Raw genomic sequence first — 25,547 nt, forward strand, 5'->3', positions numbered from 1 at the left:
GGGTTCGAACTATGGACTTCCAGCCAGTAGATTGGCACTCTAACCACCTAGCCATCTTGCCCCTTGGAAAACCAGTCGCGCTACTGTTAATCATATTTCATGGATTGCTTCCCATCATACAAGTTAAATTATCCGGGTGAGGTTCCTATGTTTTATTTCCGAGCGTGGCGCACAGAGGACAGACGCATGATGGCAAGCAAACCAGTTACAGAAAAAACAAAACATGATTCTACACTCGAACTGATCGACCCGCACTATTTCAACGCTGTCCAATAGCAACCAAGCGACGGGCATGAATGAGGAATGCTTTCCAGGTGGCTATCCTAGACAGAACAAAACGAGGAACAACGTGCTCACTGGGACAAGCGATGACACGTACACCGCAATGTTAAAAACAAGCTATTTAACTGCTGGATCAATGCATTGCTAACCTGTATTCACAGAGACAACGACTGTACGCCCACCTCGGTAGAAAAGGCATACTTGGTCCTTTTCTATTTGACCGAATATCGTGCCTAGCAGTGGCACTGTGGATCAGATGCGTACTGTGCTTTGTGATTTTTAAAGCACTCCCTCAAACATCAGTCCAATAATAAAGTAGTCACAGGAGCGAACCCGCTTGCAGAATAGCGATCGGAACAATCAGATATGTGGTTTAAGTAGGTCTATCTGCATTGTCCTGCAATGTTGAGGTATATCCCCAGAGAATTTTGAGTGTAACAATCGCTTTGGTGTAAGTGATCGCTCAGATGCGTCCGTCATCCTTTGCCCCTAATCGGTACGTCCAGAGGGCTGAATGTTTGAGCTTTAAGACCAACGATCGGCCCTTGTGTGCTGTACGTGACGGTTTCATTCATGAATAGTGTAATATCCATTCGGTTCTCGTATTGTGTGGTCATCGTTGGGTCCACTTAACTATCGTGATACATGCAAGCATAATGAATGAGCAGCGTTCGGACTCGGCACATTGGCCTACTCACCTCTCGTATTGCACTCGAGGACTGTTATACGGTCACTGATTTTCAATAAATCGGTCCTGTTTTTCTTCGACAGTCACGATCCGTAGAAAGGTGTTTTCAACTGAACCTGTGACAAAAGCTCATTGGCAAGTTGTGGAACTTTCGTCATGTTATCAAATAACTGGTTCATTTGTTTGGCCGATTAGCCAAGAATCCTTCCGATAAGTCAACCACCCAACAAGCCATATCCCAAGGCAACCACTGAATAGCATCGCCTTTCGTGTATATCTAATTAGTCCCTGTACAGGCAGTAGTTCAAATTACATAACACTACTCTGTGTGTGGTTGTGAGCTGGTCAACTAACAAAGTTACAAGGAGACATCAGTTTTGTACTCCCAAGTGCTAGAAGCATATTTGCTGCTGATATGCTTCAAAGTGAATGAGGTGATGCTAGGATTGGATGCAAGAGACGCATGTTAACCCATGTAAACCTGAATATTTGTACAATCAACTACTAGATAATGTTATTATGCCCTCTACCGAGTATGAAAGGCTTTCTTTGGAGGCGGATGGATCAAAATAAGTTAACGACTGCGTCGTTGAGACTCACTTTTTTTCATATTCGTTCGTCAACTCAGCAGTGTGCAAAACGGTTTGAAATGCTTTTCGACAATGGTTCAAGCACAAACTTACTACCCGAAGGTCCATGGTTCGAACCCAACCTCTGCATCTCGACTACCCCTATCAAGGTTCAGGCAACATGAAGGTATCTCAACCCTCATGCTTCTCTGGAGTAGCGTGGCAGCTAGGCACCGAAAGGGTGTTGCAGCTGTACGGTTATTTATTTATTTATTTATTTATCTATTTATGTATGTTTATTATTACTTTTATTATTATTGCAATATGAGGATCCCATAGGGATTCGCGAGATAAATTATGCAACAGAATAAAGTTCAATTTACTGAATGTGTGGAAACACTATCAGCCCACAGCAACAGCACTTGCTCCTGAGAGTTGTACTTTCTACAAACCGGAGATGTGACACTCATCCAGTTCGTTAACAGAGGTTTGTACGTGCTTCCCTTTCGGCGTAGACATTAACAGACTCGGAATCGCGCCTTTGTGCCAGTCAAGTACCACACCACGCGTGGCTTGACTATCGGCTCAGTTGAACTTCGGTTTGGTATATGTACTACACGGCGAACTTTCCAGGCTTACCAGAAAACGGGCGATTGGATGCAAAAATCACGGAGCTTTTGGGAATCCATTTCTGTTAACTTGACAGGGTGATAAGTTGGCGAGTAGTTCGTGTTCTTTTTGAGGTGTGTTCTCATGGCGAACGTGTGTGCAACTTTAGGAGCTTCCAATTTTTCTTCGGTATTCACACACAACTGAGGATGTGATAAGAAGTTGAGCTACTTCCCAATTGGTGATAACGCGAAACCACGGAAAATTCAGCCAAGGTCTGGCTACCCATCGGTTCGCTACGTTACAGCCGTCAAATATTCAAAGAACGCTTGCTTTGAACGTTACAAAATGAATCTCAATCCATTTAGACCTTCCGATGTGCGCCGCGTATCCTCGACACCATTTGATACAGTCAGTAATCAAGAGTTACGGTTTTCGCTGATATCTATGATATACAGTTTATATGTGGAATAAATTCCATCTCGCTAACCGCAAGCTGCCGTTCAACTTTGCGTGTGAGAAAACTACCTGAGAAATTTTAAGGAGTAGCCCGTAACCTCGCTCATGTAGCTGGATAGATAGTACTCAGTTCAGGCCCTCAAACTAGTGCAGTTGAAGGGCACTCAGGCCTGTTCACTCCCTATTCTGAACACACCCTTGTTTATCCGAATGAAACAGTTCACCAGTCCGTCAAGCAGCCTTTTTTCATATCAAACATGTGCTTCATTCTTAAACCATTTCAACCTTAAACTCCCGCTAATCGTGGCAGCCGATGCTTCAGAATACGTCATTGATGCCGACCTAACCACATATGAAGCAGATGAAAAAATGACTGTGTCCTCCATCTTACTCAGTCTCGACAACGGAAAAACTATAGCCAACTTTGAGAACAAACATCATCTTTACATTGTGATGCGAATGAATTCCACACAATGCTTCGTGACTGACATTTTACCCGTCCCACCGATCCCAAACCGCTGTTAGCTGTCTTGTGATCCCCAAAAGCCATCCCGATCTATACTGCTTATCGCTTTTAACACTGGCCTACTATGCTTCTGGGTTGACACTTTATAACGAGGAAAAAAGATAATCGGACCTCTTGGATGTCATGCCAATGGAAGAAGGCACTAGGGATGGGATGCTGCCAGGCTCCCCAAGCCTAGACGGCAGCAGTCGAAATGCTGATGTTGGGTTCGAACCACGGATCTTCCGGTCCGTAACCACTAAGCTATCTCGAGCCCAAGATTTCAATATTTTGACATAGCTCACAAACCAATCTCATCTTTTGCCATGTCCATGCACTGTGGTATAGAATTTCCCAATAAAAAGTCAACAGTGAAGACGAAGATATTTATCGTCGAAGAGTTTTCAGCAACCTTGTGAGTAGTTTCCTTTATGTCGCAAAAATGTGCTGAAGAGGGTAACTTTCAAATTTGTTCTGACAGTACTGATCTTTGAGCTTTGCCATCAAACGTCAAAGCAGCTGAGCCTAAATACAGCCGTTCCATTAAACGGATTATTTAGACGAACTGCAAATTTCTCAATATTGCTTTCAATCAACGGCCACATCCATCGAATTGTTTCCCGAATCCATTTCGTGTTTCTTATCGGCGATTACTAAGGACCACTCCTGACGCTATGCCGCAGGAGTTTACCAGACATTTCCGAAATGGTTGGTCGATTGGCGTTGTTTCTTCACAAATGTGTTCTAACAACTGTGAGTGACAGTTTAATGTTAGATGGCCCTTTTTTCATACAACATAGACTTTGACATTAAGGATCGAAGCAACGTAACGAAGAGCACACTGAAATTAGCGGACTGAACACCATCACTCGAAGTTTGCCTGTTAACCCTCCACTGATGCGGATAGTGTGCAGTATTAGCCAGATCTCCGGTAAAACTTCAATTATTTTCCTGGTAAAAGCTTGGGATGCCACGGGCATGAGTGCATCTGGAATTATCTGGTGCATTACAAACGTACATGTTCCCGATCGTTGCAGGTGCTGTCAAAGAGTAACCAAACGGCTTTATGTTTAGCCGAGCTTCAACTGCAGAAACGATATCTATTCTCATCGAACTGTTTGCGCAGTCTGGTGCCTCGGCTCAGTTTCTAGCCGCTGAGTTCGTTCATTTTATTTGCTGTTAAAAGAATTCAACATTTGCGCAACCTGCCCCATCATCCACAGTCCAGTAGTAAAGCTGAACACCTTGTTCATACACTTAAAGGGACCCTTTGTGGCTAGATAGAAGAGGAACCATCAAACAAGGCCTGCATGCCTTTTCACAGTCATATCAAGTGAAACCTGGTAACTCGAGATCCAACCAACAGTCTTCATGCGAGGTCCTCCTAGGAAAGCACATATGTTTGACCTTGGTAGTAGTGTTACCCAGAATGTTATTTTAGGAAACAACGCCACATAAACAGACGAATTGGGACAATATCACATTTTTTCATCCCACTATCCGCATTCAAATAGGAAGTTTTCGGGAGGTGTCCGTTGGGAAGAATCGACACATGATGCAGTTGTAAAACACATCGGAAATGTATTGTACAAAGCTAGAGATTAGGAAGTCATCTGGACGCGTCGTTTCACTCCGGTGCGCACTCGATGGATTCACCCAACAGAACTATCTCACGTCCTATTATTTTCACCTATGTTAGGAGTGAACACAATACTGAGCAAACCATTGAGGCCGAAAACGTAGCTGTCAGTTCAAAAACAAACCTCACATCAGCTCAGATTCGATATTCCTCACGCTCCAGGCCATTTACGAAAAGGCTTATAATCAATCCTTGTTTGAAATCATAGGGTGTGTAACTCAACTTTTCTTATTTTTTTCAAGAAGAAAAGAGGTCCGTGTGACCAATCAGCGTACGCTAGTGTTTGACGTATTATTGATCGTTTCCAATGTGCATACATTCCACCCTCATAATTGGTTCCTTTGCCTTATCCATTGTTGTGCCATTGTTGTGCTGGGTCGTCGAGCGTTAGTACAGCATCACCGCATCCGGCCCTTCTTCCTTCAACCGGCTTGGTAAGAGCCATGTACAAGTCACACTTATATGGTGAAATCTGGAAGGTGACTTAAGACACATACTAGACAACACGTTCCTACGTTCATTTTAGGAACAATCCCATAATCGTCATTCTACGTTTGCCAGAAATCCTATTTCTTTTATCGCCAGGTATCTTATCAGCTATGGCCTATCAAATTATTTCAAGGAGTTCGGGACCTCGTTTGCTGACTTGTTTTGAAGCACTATTTATTACACGATTTAAGCAGACCTGTCAGTCATTTAGCTCACAAGCCGTTCACTGAAATGCAGTGGTTTCAGCTTCTGTAGCTCTGTTCATTGGGGAGAAGGCGAGGGGAGTAAGAGTCATTATTTGGCGGCGGACCCAATCTGTGAATTGACGATAAGTGGACCCGTTTGTCCATTGTGGCAGGAGTTGAAATCTACGCTATTAATCGATAGCTTTGATACGGGGCCATCACTGGCTAAGTGACTGTCAGGGTCACTAACCACTGGTTTGTTTCTTCCGGCGGTTTCTGTCTGGACAGACTGCAGTCACTAGCGCAACTCAGTCGACTGGTGAGGACTTTCTTACTTCGTTGCCACGTCTTGGACCGACCGGCTGTAGGCCGTCTCCATCCGACACAAGATTGAGCAGAGAGGGGGCTACAAAGCAAACGGTGGTTAGGCTCATCAGCAAGCAGGAGGTTAGGGTTCAAGTCCACATCGGTGGACAAATTACACTTGCCGGTAGCTCAGGCCCAGAAAGGAGGTTTGGTTGGGGTACCCCATCTTCAGCCTTTGACTTAAAAGTCCCACCCACAAGGTGATGGAAGAATGTAGGGTTTTGCTCCAGGACATTCCCCCTCACCCAAGCCTCTGAACCGTGAGACAGTGGTTGTGGTTGAGAAACCCCTCCTGGAGCTAAGAACTCCATAGTCCGGCCCGCTGGGTTGCAAGGGCTGGCCTGGCCCGAGGACGCAGGGACTCCTGACTCCTGATATGGCTGCGCGCAGCAGGTGCCTTTTGAGCAGCACTAGACAGACTCTTTGGTTTTAAAGGTATTTCGACCATAATGAACAATGCGCCGACGATCGTGTGTTCGGCGATCGGAGTGCGCGATTTTTAGGTCCGATCTATTCCAACCCGTCCTTCCTCGGAGGACGGCGACATCGCTGCTTCCATAAATGTAAACATGCTGGTCACTTGAAGGAAATGTCTTGCTAACTTCGTATTCCCATCGCATAAGACAGTACGACTGTCTCCGGACTGCCTTTCAGTGCCCGTTGTTCATCGTCGGACTGCCGCCTTTTGGCCTTTCTGGCATGGCTGAAACTTTAGAAACTCAGTTTAGCCAGTATAGCCTAAAGTATCATTACAGCACAGAAACCCGATCACCACGGCAAGGTGCCAGCTTTCGGTTGGAAGCAAACCTGAGTCAGTTGTTGCGTCTATCCTGGTTCTTGAGATTCGGTGGTACATTTTCCTCCACATAGAACCGGAGTTTCGAGCTTATATTGATTCGTACGTTCTTTTTCCGTTGTTTACGTGACGCTTCCGGTTAACAGGGGCGTTTGAATTCGTACCGTCCCAAACAGACTGTCTTCTTTCGCTATTCGGATATTCATCGCGATTTTTTTATCTCATTAAGTCCCAGTAAGAAGCGTCAAAATCAAAGGTCAACTATGCGACGAAAAATGGTGCACCCCCGTCGCACGTGTTTACACTTTGGTTAATTTAAGGCTCATAATCGACTATGTACATGTTTGATTCCTTTACGCTAATGCTTGCTCATCCCATCAAGTTGTACATGATATTTTCTGACTACATCTATATCTCATGACTCGCCTGATACATTTATTAAAACAAAATGTCCGGTTATCCGGATCGTTATTCTGCAAGCGGGTTCGCTCCTGTGACTACTTTATTATTGGACTGATGTTTGAGGGATTGCTTCGAAAATCACAAAGCACAGTACGCATCTGATCCACAATGCCACCGCTAGTCACGCTATCCGGTCAAATAGAAAAGGACCAAGTATTCCTTTTCTACCGAGGTGGGCGTACAGTCGTTGTCTCTGTGAATACAGGTTAGCAATGCATTGATCCAGCAGTTAAATGGTTTGCTTTTAACATTGCGGTGTACGTGTCATCGCTTGTCCCAGTGAGCACGTTGTTCCTCGTTTTGTTCTGTCTAGGATAGCCACCTGGAAAGCATTCCTCATTCATGCCCGTCGCTTGGTTGCTATTGAGCAGCGTAGAAATAGTGTGGGTCGATCAGTTCGAGTGTAGAATCATGTTTTGTTTTTTCTGTAACTGGTTTGCTTGCCATCATGCGTCTGTCCTCTGTGCGCCACGCTCGGAAATAAAACATAGGAGCCTCACCCGGATAGTTTAACTTGTATGATGGGAAGCAGTCCATGAAATATGATTAACAGCAGCGCGACTGGTTTTCCCAGTGGCAAGATGGCTAGGTGGTTAGAGTGCCAATCTACTGGCTGGAAGTCCATGGTTCGAACCCGACCTCTGCCTCTGGACTTCCCCTGTCTAGGCTTGGGCAACCTGACATTATCCCAGCCCTCGTGCTTCCTTCGGATGGCATGGCAGTTAGGCACCGGAAGGGTGCTGCATCTGACCGATTGGTTTTCGAGTTTTTGGTGTTGTTATTCATCCTCCTGCTTGAATCGAAGTGCGAGAGGATGACAAACTGAGGAGTGCTTGAAACCGAATAACTTCATCCAAACTTCTGATAACCGCTTGAAATTTAATACCCCTGTCCGTCTGTTTACAGCTGGTGGTTGGGTTGTGGTGATTATATCCAGGAGCAACCAGCAGGCCATTTCTCCTCACCTTACTTGCGAGCAGTTATGATTTGTCAGCGATGGCCTCCACATGGGTCTGCCAGCTTCAAGAGTCAACTCGATGGTTGACACGTAAATTTTAACCAACAAAGTGGTCATCTTTTCTACCTTCATGCGAGGATTGTCTGTCCACTCGCTACTCATGGCAAACCTCAGTGCGTGTGTTCTGCTCCCGGAGTCAAAATGCAACATCCGAATTTAGCTGAGTAGGTTCATATGCGACTGAAGTAATTCCTACCCTATTCGATGAACTTGTTGAGCAAATACTGTCACAGAGCACGGTATCCGTTAAAAATAACCTCTCGTTTTTCTCAGCGTGACTTCCAACGCCTAATTGTTGCTCAGTGATAAACGGTCCACCTGCTTGGATAATACACCACTAGCGGCAGCAAGGTTAAATGGCTCGTTAGGGATAGTTCGGGTTTTTTCCCTCGGAATTTTTTCCCCAAAACTAACCCGTCTGGAAAACGGGCGATGAATTTTTAGTGAAGGTCGAAGAGGAAACCAGCGTATCAGTTTGCATATTCCGCCAAATCTTATGTGATTCATTTTTCGTAGATATTGTCCTAGATCCACCCTTTCGTATGCGCTTCCATGTGTCTTATTGGGTTGACCTCTTTGGAGGCTAACTGGTCACACTTCCTTATTCTTTCAGCCGCTTGGTTTTCCCCACTCCAATTCAGTCATGAAAAGCCTATTTTTCTCGTCAGGATGCCGTAACAGAGCGTACAGCTGTAGCTTAAATAGTCGTAATTTTTGGCGAGCTCTTTTCGCCCATACACAACGACCCGATAACTGACCAACTGGCACTGAACCGATCAACATGGGCAAATGTTGGGATGTCACAAATTTATCTTACCATATGGTGATAACCGTTTGGCAAATCAAAATGCCGTACACGGTAGTTCTCTAGAAATCTAGTTTTCCTTGCACGTGACCGTCAGAGGCCCGAAAATATAAGCACTAGTGTCTAAGTTAAATCGACCTAACCAGAACTCTACCTCTCACATTTTAAAGATCTGCACCATGTGCGTCAAGTTCGTTTGGTGAGAACATCGGTAGTGTTTTGAAGTGATCCAACAACAAATTAACAACCTGGGTTACATAGACGAGTTTTGTTAGGAAGTCTAACGCCCCATCAAGGGTAATCGGCTACGCGAAAGGACGATTTTGTTCCATTCCGTGGATATCCATCAAAAGGAGAATCGCTGTATACTTCTGTGTGCTGTTCCTTACACGGGCATGATTGTCATGGTAAATATATCCGTGATTGCTCTGCTGAAGGTTTGTGCTGCTTTCCTTCGAACCTATGTCACTTCTCCCTCCTACTGACTTTATACCGCTTTTAAATTTATCAGTAGCCTTTCACCTAGTGGTTGTAAATGTTGCATTCATTTTCCAAAGTCGGCTATCATCTCTGCTGAGTTTTTTTGTCTATGTTGTATGTTCTCAGTGATCATCCCTCTCACAGCTTCCGTTGTAACCTGAGCTATCCTCTCACCCATCTCCCCAGGTATCAGCACCGCTATGTTTCTGTCTGTATCACGACCGCACCGGGCATCTCTCCCGGTGGCTATGGGCGAAACATGCCAACCCTCCAGAAACCGGAATTCGACCACCTGCGACCAATTCTTCGGCCAATTGCACTCCCGGTTTAAATGGGACCAACTTCTTCCCAGACCCTGATCCTTCACTATTGGTCGAGTAAATTCATGTCCTTATGATGTAAACCTCGTTTATTAGTTTCCGCTCTCGAACCGTGTTTACTCAGACACCACTTTCCTACCGTGTCCCTCAGGGATGCCCACTATCTCCATTCATTTTTAACTTTGTGATCGATGAAATAATGAGACGAACGCTGGAGGGTCTCCAAAACCCTGGTGTTCAAATAGCCAGTGAAGAAAACCTTGTCGATCTGGAATATGCAGACGACATCGTTCTCATGTTCGAAGAGGAGGAGAAGGCGCAAGTATTCTTGGATGAACTGACCAAAGTCATCCCGTCCTTTGGTATGCATTTTGCACCCACAAAGTGTAAGGTCATGCTTGTGGACGTGCAGTCACTGAACACGCCCCTTACAATCCAGGGAGAGGTACTGGAAGTTGTGGAGCGTTTTACGTACCTTGGAAGTTGTATTAGTTCTGATTGCAGTGTGACAGATGAGGTGAATGCACGAATCTGCAAGGCTCGGGCCGCGTTTGCTAACTTGAGACACCTATGGCGTCAGAATGGTTTATCCCTGAATCTGAAGGGACGTGTGTATCAAGCTACAGTACGGGCTGTTTTGTTGTATGGCTGTGAGACTTGGCCTATTCGAGCAGCGGACCTGAGACGTCTTCAGGTGTTCGACAATCGTTGTCTCAGAACCATAGCTCGTGTGGGTTGGTGTCGGTGAATCCGTAACGAGGCAGTTAGAAAGCGTGTTTTCGGTTGTGTAACGGGTACTTCCATTGAAGATTGTGTCCAGCACCAGAAGCTGCGTTGGTTGGGACATGTGTTACGTATGCCGAACCATCGTTTGCCGAAGAGAGTGCTGTTTTCCATGCCCAATTCGGAGTGGCGTAAACAGAGAGGTGGCCAACCCTTGACTTGGCGGAGGAGTATGAAGGAGATCACGAAACGCTTGGGTGCTGTCGGTGCTACTCGCCTTCCAGGATGGGGACCGCGTGATCCTCACTGTGCCTGGTTGGAGACACTACAAGATATGGCTGCCAACCGATGTCAGTGGCGTTCCTGTTGTCAGTTTCTATCCAGATTGCCTGAGTGAATGTCTGGAGGTGTAGGCACCTCGAAATGATTGTGTTAAGCTAGCACTAAGTCCCTTTCCCGTCCACCCTTACTCTTTTCTCTGCAATAAGGCATGTGCTTAAGTCATGGTTGTACGGCAGTGAAGCATCAGTGTTGAACACTGATGTCACGCTGTCGATGATGATGATGATGAACGCCTGAATAGCTAATACGTCCTCAGAATAGGCTGCCCGTCTATTCAACGAAGCCGTACATTAGGACCAACGAGGATTCAACCCTGTAAACTGGGGAGGCTTAGTAGATAGTTTACTTGCGAAAATGCAGTTTTGTGTTCCAGAGGTGTAGCCTAGTAGTTAGGTAATCCAAGTTCACGTCGTGTGGCCGAAAGCTCGTTGGGATTCCTATATAAACCAATCATGAGTTCGCGGAATCAGTTGGGCTCAATGTGAAACTTTGCTGAAAACTTCCGTGTGGCTCATCTTACTAGCGAACCACTCAAAACTCCCAATGTCCGTGGGCCTCTTCTTTTCGAGGTACCATTTGACTGAATTGCATTTGAGCATCTAATAGTTATTGCTTTCTTTAATGCATGTTTTCCTTTTCTGCCGTAGTAAGCCACTACCACAATTGACAACATCTGACGAAGAAGACCTCATTCTCTACGGACAGTTGATCGAGTTGTGCAAACGTGAAAGGCCTGAAGTGTTTCCCACCGGAGATGTACCACCAGCTCAAGCCATGGATACCGGTATAGATGTGGACGACTGGATGTGAGTCCTGATTGTATCACTGTGTAAAGTAATCTCTTATTCACTCACAATATACATAGATAGTGGGCTTATCTCACGTGCTTACCACGAGCCTTCTGAAAAGCCGTTACTCAAGGAGACGCTCAAAATCAGGTCACTCAACATGCACTGTAGGAATGAAGGAGGATTGGTGCCATGTTTATCTAGAAGAGAGTTAGTTGTACCACTGACCAGTCACCAATAGCTGAGAAACAAAGTATGCGAGCCACTGTTAGGGGGTCGAGTTTTGAATCCCTGCCGAGCGTCATGATTTACGCGCCTCGGCGATTCCCGACAATGACGAGAATGCTGTGCAACGCCTATCGGGTTTTTAGTGTACGATAATTACTTTATTTGCTGGATCATATTTAGGCACTTGACTTCAAAGTATGCCCGCTATTCATAGGATAGGTCTATTTATTGTCGATTGCAACCGACGAAGAAATCCTTCAGCGGACTATTTGTACAGTGTTATTGGAGAAGAATGAGGAAGCTCTGCAAGCGGTTCTTAGGTTTAAAGTCCTGATGCCCTCAACTGTGGTACACCACTTCAAGGTCAGTTCATTCAAATGGTATAAGAACTACTACTCAAGCTCCTTAGATCGACCATGCAAACCTGAGGAATCCCAACAACGTTGGACCTACTGCTATCCACCTGAACTAATGTACAAGCCACCCACCGCCTATAACAGCTGCTGACTATGTGAATTATATTGCCGATTATGATGCTTCTGATTGGTATCATCATTTCTATGAAATCCACAAGTCACCTTTGTTTTCCTCCTCCCATGGGTAGTTTTTTGTGGCGTAACACACATTCGTTTCTGCTTTCGACAATCCAATGTTCCATTCTCCACCTTTCCAGAACAGACACTGAATTCTGCGCCGACAAATCCCGGTACTTTGCGTTCATAGTTTTCACAAACGGTGTTCTCGAGGTGAGTTGGCACGATCCTGGAGAGGAACTTCCAGTCACATTCACAATGCATCTGTCGTCCCTTTTGTCAATACCAGTGTAACATTATGCCTAGTAATCCAACATGGCCCCCATCCGGTAGTCAGCTCTGGGGTTCTTGAGGAGCTTACATCCAATGTGGTTCCTTTGGAGTTTTGATTTAGCATGTGATCGCTGTATTGCCGTAAAAGACGCAACGCTCTCACCGCTTGGTAACAACCTGTGGCTTTTCTAACCTTCGACCGATCAACTCCCTTTCCAAGCCTCTTGTCGTTCAGGTTTCAATCTCACGACAGTACTGTTTGAATTTTAGATCTACAGTCTACCCGACTTCACTCTACTGTATGAAGTACATCGCTTTTCTGACCTTCCCGCTATGCTGGTTGACTGTCGTGCTGGACAACCTTCGAGTCACAATCCAGTAATTCCCAAGTAAGCCATCTTTTTTTGCCAACGCCCTGAATCACACATGGTCTTATAACTTAGGGCATATGCTTATTTAGTCAATTGCTAAACATAATTGATTAAACATCAGCTTTTTCTTACTAATTAAATGGAAGTTACTGGATTGGGTTACACTGTGCTTCATGTGATGGGTATCGTCAACGGGTCGTGCAAGCCAAATGGGAAACTGAAAACTCTATTTTGCTTCTCTGTATCCCCTCAAACAAGAGTATCGTCAACCAAAGATTAAGCTATGTCTCGTTAATAGCAGTTTGATTCCTAGGAAAATGTTCAAATCTAGGTACCTCCAATTCGATGTTTAGTCAGGAAATAAACTTGATGTAAACTTGGGAAATGCACCTCACTGACGAGCCCCGATAAACACCGGACTGATGTCTGTTTAAGAGTTTTAACCAACCTTATACGCACTGTCATACCGAGAAATTTCTGATGTCGTTTCGTGAGGCCGACCAGAACATATTTTTCCTCGATAGATGTGGGATTTCAGAACTGTATTCTTGACAGTACGCAGGGCTCCGATAAGTATCATGTGATACAGGTTAACAGGCATTAGCTGAAGGCTTTGTACTCCGTATTCTTCTCAAAATAATATTTTCTTTACTCTCTGATAGGATTGCACTTATTCGTGTTCCTTCAAGAGAGCTACGTTCTTTCGGTTGGAATTGTGTCACTGGTGATCTAAGCCGAAACCTGCATCCGCACCATTTGACTCCATGTACATGTAGTACATTGTCTCTATAAACAATATTTCAATCCTTTATTGCTTCTCATGCACCTGTCTACATGTCGACCATTCCTACAGTATGTCTTTGAATTCCTTACTGCACTAGGTACCTCCTGGTTTCAACACTTGAGCTGGTGAAATCGTTCTGTAGCGTTAACTGATGTTCAAATTAATAGCTCTGATTGTCGAACTGCTTTCTCATGATGGAATATTCAGGATCAGATGGCGTAGGGGAGAAGACAACCCTAGGAAATGACAGGAACTACTTATCCTACGCTTTCTGGTTGAACTTTCCACACATCTGAGCTCCCGGTGATTCCGCAGCTCGTTACACTTATGCAGTACTATTAATGAACCCGATGCGTGATCTCCATCATCATCATCATCCAGTTACTCAGAGGTCTTTGATGTGCCGTATGCGAAATTATAAAAGGATAGTGTACATTCCGGAACTGGAGATGCCGATTGGTGTTTTAGGGTGGAGTCGGACGTTTTCCTCCATGTTTGCTTCCACTTTCCAAGAATCCCTTCACCTGAGTAGTCGTGGTCGAATCCAATAAGAATTCAGGGGCCACTTACCATGGTATGGTACTCCATGTGGTCCACCTCAATCGGGAACGTTATTGACTGTTCAATTAGGATAGTTCAGGTGTACCCAGCTGGCATAAGTAGAATTGGGGTAAGTGTGCTCATTCGGTCTGTCAGATAGCTGTAACTTACTCGGTGGAGCAATCCATGATGTGGATTGCACGTTAGCTATACTATTCAAGGAACTCCAGTCTATTGCTTCCTCTTTGTTGTGAACTGGCTGATATACTCGCGCCAGTATAAGGTGAGCTGCTTACCCGATGTTGATGTCTGTAACAGTTGTGTTGAATATGTTGATGGCGGTTTAACTGGGACTCTTGGGGCGATTTTGTCGTGATGCCGTTTTCCTTGCTTGTAGATGAGTCATTCCCCAAAATAACCCTACTAATCTTCACTCGGACTACATTTTCACGTATCGCTGCAGTACTGTGTTTACCCTTAACACTTGTTCAGCGTGTTTCGCCTTGTCTTCATTATTCAGTTATTATTATTATTATTATTATTATTATTATTATTATTATTATTCGTTCCTTACACAACGCACTACACTTGACTATTTTATCCAATTTTTAGCTTCATAAGTTTAGCCGCTCCGTAAATGAGGTCCAAATGGCGGTCGTAACACTTAGCATCGTCACCATGTCTGGTTGTTTTGCGGTACCATAAAATATTAGTCGAATGGGGTGGACTATTCTCGGGTTTGTCGTTGATCTCAACACACATCTGGCAGTTTTTTTCGGAATGGCTTGTTTTCTCTACATGGCAAAGCAGAACTTCTGAAAAGGACACTAGGACAGTCTTACCAAACTGTTACCTGCTATTCGAGCAACTGGTCAAACTGGCGCTCAAAGTACTTTTTGACCCATCGGTCTCCTCGATTGAATGTCGCTATTATGGACTCGTTTTAGGCATACAGTCGGGAGGTATTGACAACGTCACATTACGTGTCTTGAGCAGTTTCCAGTATATCCAATTGCGATGGTGGAAATTTGTTGTTCTTAGCGTACATCTTTCCTTCACGCTAACGACATATCTATGATATTCAAGTGTCTTTAATCGAAGAATATCCTTGCTCTACATCAATTTGCTGGCATTCCATTCAGGTTTTTTGCCATGCGATGTATCTAAGCTCAAGTCCCGCATGATGCTTCTTTGAGGTCGAGCCCACTGTGTCTATCGGTGTCGGAACTCAAGACTATTCAAGGATTTATTTGTGAGCTCCGTTCTTAAATCCCATTAAGTTCCTTACGTTTTGACCGGTCATGGGTAACGGGCCGATAACTCAGCTGATGTGCTTCATTCTGATGGCACGACGGTTTTCAGTGAAAAGGATGCACTAGATGCACGATATGATTTTTTGGCTGAACTTTGTTCCAGTGGGTGTTTCTCGCTTATAACTAACGAGTGCTAAACACGACAGTCTGTATAGCACATGTAGCGTGGAGCACTCTCTTAAACGGAACGACCTGCATGTTCATTGATAAGCCTGCAACAAGATACTAGAGATGAGTGCACAGGGATACGACGCGGAAGTCGATATTGGTTATTCATGCGTTATGCACAAAACGAACAAAAAACACTTGAACTGCGCATTGTGTTAGTAATACACTGAGCGGACCAAAGGAGTGTAACTTATCAAAACTCATCACCTGGAAACTTGATCTGGTACCCTCACAAACCGCACTGTGTCCAGTAGCTGCGGATTTTACCACAGCTGGATCTGCGAACTCAAGAATATAGGTGTCCCGCTGTTAGAGTTCGACGCAGAGTTATCATGTTTGCATGCTCTGTTTGTGGAAAAGCTTGAAAGATTACAGTGCTCCAAATGATCGCATATGGCTGGCCAGAAGTTTGTCAAATCGGTTTGATTTGGGGAATTTTGCACAAAAGAGGTTAGTCTCGTCTCTGATGAACAGGAAGCCTGATCACCTGTTGTAAACGAAAGGGCACGCGCTTGGATGACATTCGAACGCGCACTCTAGTTGAGTGTTTTGTTAGCTGAGTTTCCGCGAACGTGCTCACTTAGGGCATTTGTACTCCTTTGCAGACCATCGCTCTATATTGACAAGGCACGTTCATGGGGACGTTCTGCTCCAGTCTTGCCCGTGTACTGCTACTGCACGCATTCGTTCTTGCTCGCTCTAGTGCAAGAATTACTCCTGTAAGAGACTTCCCGAAGGCATGCACTCTGACATTTATGCAGTCCAATGCCTTACTGGGATGTTTTAATGGAAAATAGCACATGATCCTACCCGTATCAACCGTCCCTATAAGGTTTTCACAGTCATCTTATGGAGAGGACCACAATTGAGACGGACTAACAACAGAATTGCCCATCTGTTACTAGTAGCATGCGTTCGTGTTGTCGCACAGGTTAGAGTACTGTGCAAAAACGAGGATAGAATGAAGGAGGTAAATATGGAGAAGAGTTCGTAGACGAATTCACGGGATTGAATGCGATTATGAGCCATTTCCATCAACGTTTCTCACCAAATACAGTCATCATTTTTCCAGGGTTCTATTTGGGCATACTGTACTAATTGGTGTCAATTCCTAAGCTATTCAAACCTTAGATGAGCACATTATAAACTTAAATGCGAACCCGTCGACAAAAACTACATACATATGTTTAGTTAGACCATCGGCTTATGTTTGGAATTTCATTCCAGGCTGTTAAACACTTGCAATCTAAATAGAACTGCTTCCCCACTCCCATGTTGATCTTAGTGGCCGTTTGTTGGTGAACTGAAGTTTTTTACTCGTTGTTTGCAGCCCACCAGCAGAAGAGGAGAATATTCCGCCTACCGTGCTGGAAATCACTGTTTTCCCGATTGGTCGAAATCGCGATCGCCCGGTACTTTTGGTGAGTTCGCTTATCCCCGTCACACCAACAACACATTGCCTGTTCATTCACCAGTCCTGTAGGCAAAAAACCTACAGTTGTCACTTACACACACAGCATATGAAATTGGTTAAAAGCGACAGAAAAAGGTCCTAGTAATTGGACTTGATTCCGTTCTACACACCCCCATCTGTCTTCATAATCGTCGGTAGCCTCAAGCTATGCTAATCATTATGCCGATGCTATGTCTTCGTATCGTTTCATTGAATGAACGATCGTAGAATGAGAGTTTTTTGTCCTTGTTTAAGTCGTATTTTCACGTATTTTTCACGATATACCATGTATACTAATGTACATTCTTTTTGGGAATGTTAGGAGTGCTGTCTGATAGGATCAACAGGACTCATTGAGAATTTGTCCCCAATGCGCTTTTTAACCATTCTGTCTTGATCACCCAAGCAATGTTGTGAACTGTGAAGGCTATTCTGTTTACATGTTGTTGGGATCACACACCATGGCCAACCTAACGTGAATTTTCCCCGAAGTGACGGGATAAAAAATTGTTGTCCCTGTGCTTTTTATCTGAATGGGTGCGAATTCTTTGTGCAGGTTGTTAGTACCTTCCCTCTCGATACTGAACTTCGTCTACTCTCCCATCATGTGTGGCTCAGTTGCGTCGATGATACATTTACAGTCACATCTAACTCCAAAAAAGAAGTCGGTTTGCATGTCTTAACGGGTAATACAACAGCATCAAGTCCGTCGTGGAAATTACTTTCCTGTGCTGTTACTTGACGCTAGACAGAAAATGGAATTTTTACCTTGTACTTTCATAGAAATTCCACGTATTCAGGTCGATATTTACACCACACTTCAGCACTATCGCAAGGTCCTTCGCTGATCAAACTAACGAACTCTACTCAAATGACACAGCAATAAAACGATAGTAATCGTCCTTGACAAGCGATAGAGAATGGTGGGCATCCAAAGCACGTCATCATAAAACTAATATAGGTGTCTTACCAATGCAAAGCCACTGAGACATACTGCTCATCGAGCTTTTGTGAACACAGCTTGCAGAATTGGAACTTTAGATTTCACCCAGAAAGTCCTATAGAGTTGATACATGATTTCAAGTGAACTGTTTGTTCGGTGGGAAGTTTCCTGAATAAAAGCATCACAATAGCTGTTAACCGAATCAGGTACACAGACTGTCCTGTCTAGTGTATGTGGGACTCGTCCAGACCACTTCTGGTGAGGATGAGTGCTGGACTCAAGTGCTATGCATGATCCTCACCACGCAACCTAATTGAAATGAAAATAAACGAAAGAGCTTTCGTTCATTGCATTGAAAACCTTAGCAACTGTTTCGATTTCTCCCTCTTAACAACCTGTGAGCTTTTAGCCACCACTGTTCTGAAGCCGCCTGATTGGTAGTCAGTTACTCGGGGTTTTCAGTTTGGATGCAACAGGTGACGGAACCTCCCAGTAATTTCCCGTATTCTCTTCGATCCACTCATGATCCACTTCGTAAACCAAAACGTCACTCCTATTTCTGGCACCAACTCGAAATAGCTCAATGGTTAAGGCGCGAACTTGCTGACCGGAAAGTCCATGATCCAACCCCGGTATCTTGCCTTGGTAACCTAGCAGTATCTCAACCCACACGTTTCTTTCGGGTGGCATACACCCGAAAGTTTGTTACAGCTGAACGACTATGGTTTTCTTATTAAGTCCATTCTGGCATTGTTTGTTGCTCCTATTGTTTTTTGCACTGAGTTCTGTATAGGTTGGAGGTTTGCCGTCAGACACACCACTGTCGAGCGACTTATTGTTTTGCTCGTATTTCTATTTGCTGCACTCTTATTGATGTGTTGTACGTGGGTTGTTTTCTTGTTCTGTGTACGGTCGCAACACCGGGGTTCTCACCCACGCCTCGGTGCTTAAGAACAACTGGTAGAAGTAAACATTGGCTAGACTGTCAATAAACCGGCAAGTTTGCTTATAAATGGCACTTAAATTCCATATTCTGCTTGGGATTCAGTTAACAGCGTAAACCGAGGCTCCCCTTTTTAGGAGAAGTTTGTCATCACGTTGGATCCCGGTTGTATTTCACGTGATGAATTTTCGTCACCGTTTGTACACGAAATTAGCGTTGTCCTTAGTTCGATCAGGTTGGGGTTTGGGCTGTACGAGAGAGAACTGATAGGGACCGATACAGTCATCCTCTGGTGCGAGGAGACCTTTCTGAAGTGGGTCCCACTTGACCGGAATGCGTACTCGTTTAATTGACTGTTTCCGAACGCTTCGGATCTGACTTTGCAACTTGGTCGGAACTAACTAACTTCGAATATTCTCACGTAATGAATGACTTGGACCGCTGTTGTGATAATTTGGTTTTGAATAGGCTTGTGTACTTCATCCTTACAAATAGCACTTTCCAACCAGTAGTTTAGGCTACTTGCTCAATTCGCTCGAATGTAACATGCACAACATTTCAGCGACCTCCTCACAGCTGTTATCTCCATACTACGCGCGTGCCACCGAAAGGACATTAACATTCGATATTTCACACTTTTTTCCGCTGAACGGTGCTTAGTATCATTTGCTCCGAACATGCGACTACTTAGATAAACTGATTTTTCTCGAACCTCCTCGTGTTCAGGCTATTTTCTATTGAGGAGATTCAACAAATTAAAGAGAAACCGTAAAGGAAACCGGTCTCTCCACTGATTTCCTCGAGTCCCGCGTGGGGATCGCTAGGTTCATGCACACTGCGCAACTAGAGCTGCTCCTCGATTAGCACAGGTTACTTCAGTGGATCTATATCTTGGTTTCTTCATTGGCTTTTCGAGTGTCTTGTATTGTGGTTGGTTAAATCTTACAGTGCATGTTGAGGGGAGGGGGCAGATAAACACCCTCGCTGAGCCCATCTGAGAAAGCCAAGACTACATATTCCGAGTTTGAAAACCGTTCGCAAAAATACACCACAGGGGGTAATGAACATTTTGTTCACCTTTCTTTGTTTGAACGTGTGTCTTCATCGTCCGTTTTCAAGTTCCTTTCAGCTTTATTCCATTGAAAGGCGTTGAGCACCTGTGCTGAGTGAGAAGCTATTAAAGCAATTTCATTTTTTATGGGTGTCTCGGTGCCCGCTCAACATAGTCATCGGGTTTGAATATCTGGTTTCTATTCCACTTATCTGACAAAAAGTAGTATGGATGAGTCAAACATGCGAAATACTGATAAGAATAACTGCGACTGATGGTGAAAACAGATTCCTGATTAAAATATGGGAAACCTTTTTTTTTCTTTGAAACGGATTCACTTCATTCATATATGACTTGCAATAGGTTTTAAGTGGCTCTTAAAAATGCTCTGATTCATGTGATATCTACACCAGGAACATCCGTTCGAACTTCTTAGCATCATTCGAACCAACATGTTCCTATTCATAGCGCCAGATGTGTTATTTCATTCATCCCATACCCTCACCCCAGCTCACCGAGCAACCAATTGTCCCTAAGCGAATTTCTAGCCTCAATATTCTTGGGTGCACTCATCGGGCATTGATCCCAGCATCACGGCTTTTTGAAATCCACTCAGGAGAACTAACCTAGTGATTGAAAACACCCTTTTGGGACCGTTTACTTTACTGTTTTCCGCTTATCCAAACTCGACCTTCTCTAGGCCTCTGTGCATTTAGAAATGGATAGCGATGAGTCGCGTGTGATTCTTTATATGAACCGAAGGGCTGAGTGTTTCGGCATTTAGACACCTGATAAGCATTGCTCTCGTGACATTCTTGAGTTCTAGGACGTTTGCTGCTGACTGGCTGCGCGTCATCCGTCACGTGTTATGTTATCCTGGGGTGGAAGACCCAATACCCGGGTTTGTCACTCAAACTCGAGTCACTTCATTGTTGTTTCACACTTCCTATAATGCATGTTTTATGCTTGGAAACTGAATGTCAATTCCCATATTATACGGGTCAGGTGGCCTACTTGCCAATTGCAATAGTTCTTTTCCAAGAGAGGCATTGGGGTAGTCGGGGAAAATGAATTAGCTGCAATAATGCTCACCTCAGAATTGCTCCATCCGTACTCTGCATGACTGATGGCGTAGTCGAAACCCAAACTATCTATGGTTCGTTGAATCTGAAAATCCTTTTGCCTGAGGACCGTAGATTGGTGCATTTAAGCACTACTGCTCTGGATTAGGTGTATTCGCATCTATCGCCTCAGATATACCATCTATCAGTACCGCGCCTCTGTATTTCAATTAGTTGTTTCGCGTTCACTGGATTTCGAACACGATATGAACAGCATCGTTCTCATCTGTCGGATCTCAGGTAGACTAGTGAATTCTTTGATGTTCTTTGAGCATTTCAGCTAGACCGCTAATTACCGATTGGGATTTGCTTGTTGTAGGTGCGCACCAGCCAAGAAATAGCCTTCTTCGAGGCTCTCTGTCCATCACACAACGAGGCTCATCCATTTGCTTCAGAATCCTGGAGCCAAGAGGGACTACGCTGGCGTCGTTTGCCTATCCCATGTCCACTGGTTGCTCCGAGAAGGGTGCGCACAGATCCTAAAATTGCAGACGTACAGGTAAGCTACATAGGAATTTCACACAGCGTTGCTGGGGCTGTGTTTGAACTTTAGATATAGAATTTTGTTGTAAATCACTTCTTTGTATTGGACAGTCTCTGTAGTGACACGATGACGGCCTCCATACTACTTTCTTCTCTTTGTTTGAAATGAGTTGCTGTTCGATAAGTCTGTTAGCCACATAAGTTCATCCATAACCTCGCTTCCTAGCGCTTATCGCAAACATCAGACCACAAATAGTCTATATTTGAACGCTGTCTTTGATGAACATTGGTCATGGGATCGCCGTGTTCCGTTGACAAATGATGTCATACTAGTGATTGCATTCATCAACATGATTGCTCCGTTAGTGAATTTAAGACGACTCAGAGTTAAGTGTGCTGTCTTGTCAATTACTCTTATTTTGGCCTGGTCACATGGACTCCTTGGTTGCGCTACGGTCGAACAAGTTGGTTTTGATCATTCCCCAACACATGATTGCCCAGGGCACCTGTACCGTTTGACTTTCGTTGTAACAATTATCCCTATGCATGTTCCCCGACACCCTCTCGTTTACCTTTGACCCATTTCGCATGCACAACAATAAAGCTGTTCCCTGTCAACCACTATTCACCTCACATTCCTTTCAGTCCACTATGCTGACACGCAAGAATCTTCTCCGTCCTTTCGAGGACATTGATGGCCATTGTGGCGTATTCGTTTGCGGTGCCACTCCGATTTGGCTTTTTAGCAGCGATACGGGCCATATTCGTGTGTTCAACCATTCGATTGACGGGATAATGGGCAGTTTCGCTCCACTGAATACGGACATTTGTCCCTCGGGTTTTGTCTACTTCACCTATTCCGTACGTTCAACTAACTGGTATTCATCTACGCAGTAATGTTTTTGTTTATCATTCACTTACACACTATGCAGCTTTGTTCATTGTTTGATTTCTCTTTGAGATGCATTTGTTGGTGTAATGTTACTTTTGAGATCAGATAAGCTAACTGGTAGTGAGGTAATTATGACTTATGTGGGATCCAAGCTATTTTGTTTGGGGAATTCCATACCTTTATTCTTTATTGGAGTCCTGAAAGCTGTTCAAAATCGGTTATATCAGTATTTGTTTAACTGATTGATGCTTCTCACACGTCTCTGTTCATTAAATCAGTAATTCTGTTGTGATTATCATCAACAGCCATGTGAGTGTTAAATTGGTGTACGCTTTACACTTCCTAATAGATAATAGTTCAATACGGATCGTGATCACAAAGTATGCTTGAGTATGCCTAGTCACATTCATTGTGAAATCTGTCATTTGCATTTTCTACTATCGATCTTTTCTCCGAAATGATAGTGTGTCCTAGTTCTGAGACCTGAAAGACCACTGTGTGATGACCATGTGACAGGATGAATTGTTCATCCGTCATCGTTTCTGTGCAACGATTGACGCTACATGCTCGAGCGATGAATTTACCGTGAAAGATGAAGATCTGCCCATCTGAATCTTGTGAAACACTCGGGATCTGTCACCTGTCCGACTGGAAGAGCTTTTGTGTATCACAAATAATGTGCACAGTATTCCTCCCAAGGCAAACCACGCGAGCATTCCCCGTCGGTTCTTAATTATCGTCGAACCTAAGAGATAGAGAGCGCACTAGAAATGTTGTGTATGTTTAATTGCCGACGTGGTAAACAACGGAGGGAGCACCAAGACCGGATATAACAGGGTCTTCATTCACAAACAATCAACATAGCCTGGAACAGTTTTCTAGAATAACAATTCGGCAAGTATTAGTGCATTTACTGTTGAGCATAATGTTGATAGCGCAGTTTGAGTGGTTCGCTGATTGTTCACCGGCCTGAACAGTCAGCTTGGGAAAATTTCATCATCACTGGGATCGACATTATCGTTGTGGAGCAACGCGGTGCTTCTGACGATACCAGCCCAAGTAATGATGGAGCGAGATGGACCAAGTGGTTAGAGCGCTATTTTTCTGACCGCAATGTCCGTGGTTCAAACCCGACCTTTGTCTCTCGACTTCCCCTGTCTAGGCTTGGGCGACCTGGCAGTATCCCAACCCTCGTGCCTCCTTCATGTGGCATGGCAGCTAGGCACCGAAAGGGGGCTACAGCTGAACGATTATTATTATTATTATTACACACATACAATGCGGTCGCCAGAAGGGTAGGTCCAACCGGCTGCTACATCAGGAAAGACCAGAGCCTGTTTGACCATTTTGTCCTCCCTTCATATGTTTGTTGTACATCCCGTTTCCTGCAACACGTGTTATCTTTTTATCGCTGGTGCATAGACTGTGTAAGCCAACCACAACAATGTTGGTGTAGTGGCCGTTTATCTAGCCTACTATGGTCTCGGGAGCCCGGTACACTGTGATATTCGGAGTTGATCTATTATTATCATCCAACCTTGTACTCAAAATCTACTTGTTCATTTAGCGCTTTCTGAGTGTTGTCGTGAATAATTGTTTTCCTAACAGAATGAAATGCGATTGGCCACGTTACTGCCAGGCTACTCGTTCCAGCAACACTTGGGAATGCGTTGGGTCCCGCTGGAACTCACTCCGTACTTTTTACAATATCATATTGAGAGTAAAGTGAGTCCCTTCTGCTATCCTTTAGCTTCTTAGTTAGCCTTTGTCTGTCTACCTACACATTGACTATTGTGCGGACATGTCAGGTTTGTTCCCAGTGAAAGCTTACTACTGCTCAACCACTTGTGGCCGATTTGTATAGTACTGAGTTAATAAACTAGGTTGCAAGTTCAAATTCCTCTAGCAGGGAACGCAGATGCTGACAACCCCCAACAAGGAGAAACTGTCTTTCAGTTTTTCGGCCTCAGCATAGATTGGCTTCAAAGGCAACATAAAATCTCAGTTTGAAGATGTCTTGCCATTGCACACTTGTATCCCTGATACGAACATCTTGTCCATTTCTGCGCTTTTGAACACATGGCTATAGGCCTCCTTATGGTCAGGTTGTATGTGGACAAGGACCTTCGACGCCTCATATACCGTGAGAGGAATTTACCGTTAAGTTTAGTCTAGCCATACTAAGCAAACTAATGGACAGCTGTTCCATCCCACTGAGGCTCACAAGCACTGTCTGCTTGTGTATTCGAACCATTGAGCAACGGTTTCTGTAGAATTAGAAATCCAACATCCTAACCACCAAACTAGCTGTGTGGTGTGCGAGGTATCTGACCCCGCGAACACTCAGGAAATCCGAGGTTCGAACCCAGGTGTACCAACTATTCGTGAGCTGATTATGGTCGGGGATAACTTCACTTACGGCATATTTTACGCTTTGGCTGGTTGCTCGCAGTTCTCACGCCCACTTCATCATCATCATCATCATCATCATGGAAGACAGCAACATCAGTGTTGGCGCTGATGCTTCACATGCCCACTTGCCTTGTTGTTAACTCGCGTCTCCGTTGCAATAAAGCCGCAGTGTTTTGTCTCGTGGACTATCAGCGGCTTGCAACCCTATGTGAAAACAGCACGTTTGGAGAGCATATGGACTCGTTAGTTAGCTCACGCAACACGCATGCTAAATTAGGAAAATGAATAAAATTACTTGAGTCATGTGCATCTCCCGAAAACGATCAGCTGTTCTGTCATATGTTCATCAGAATCCAACCTGCACCTGCTCAGGAAGCACATAGCAATTATGGCAGTCTTTATACTTGTCAAAATAACCTTTCCAGCTGAAATCATCATAATCAAAGACAGGAACATCAGCGTTGGCACTGATGCTTCACTGCCGTACAACCATAAGTTCGTCTAGTATATATAT

The 25,547-nt window shown here is 44.4% G+C and overlaps 1 protein-coding gene across 1 annotated transcript in view; it reads left to right on the forward strand.

Moving 5' to 3' along the window:
- Positions 1-25,547, forward strand: part of T265_01349 (hypothetical protein) — a gene marked incomplete at both ends in the record, with an annotated part of 73,301 nt that overhangs the window by 32,541 nt on the left and 15,213 nt on the right. The window contains 9 exons of the mRNA XM_009165355.1: positions 9,539-9,729; positions 9,769-10,416; positions 11,385-11,543; positions 12,427-12,499; positions 12,830-12,948; positions 17,066-17,156; positions 21,566-21,745; positions 22,375-22,590; positions 24,230-24,346. Coding sequence (XP_009163619.1) covers positions 9,539-9,729; positions 9,769-10,416; positions 11,385-11,543; positions 12,427-12,499; positions 12,830-12,948; positions 17,066-17,156; positions 21,566-21,745; positions 22,375-22,590; positions 24,230-24,346 — 1,794 coding nt within the window. The remainder of the gene's footprint in view (positions 1-9,538; positions 9,730-9,768; positions 10,417-11,384; positions 11,544-12,426; positions 12,500-12,829; positions 12,949-17,065; positions 17,157-21,565; positions 21,746-22,374; positions 22,591-24,229; positions 24,347-25,547) is intronic.

The sequence above is a fragment of the Opisthorchis viverrini genome, assembly GCF_000715545.1.
Source record: "Opisthorchis viverrini unplaced genomic scaffold opera_v5_14, whole genome shotgun sequence".
Taxonomy (NCBI): domain Eukaryota; kingdom Metazoa; phylum Platyhelminthes; class Trematoda; order Opisthorchiida; family Opisthorchiidae; genus Opisthorchis; species Opisthorchis viverrini.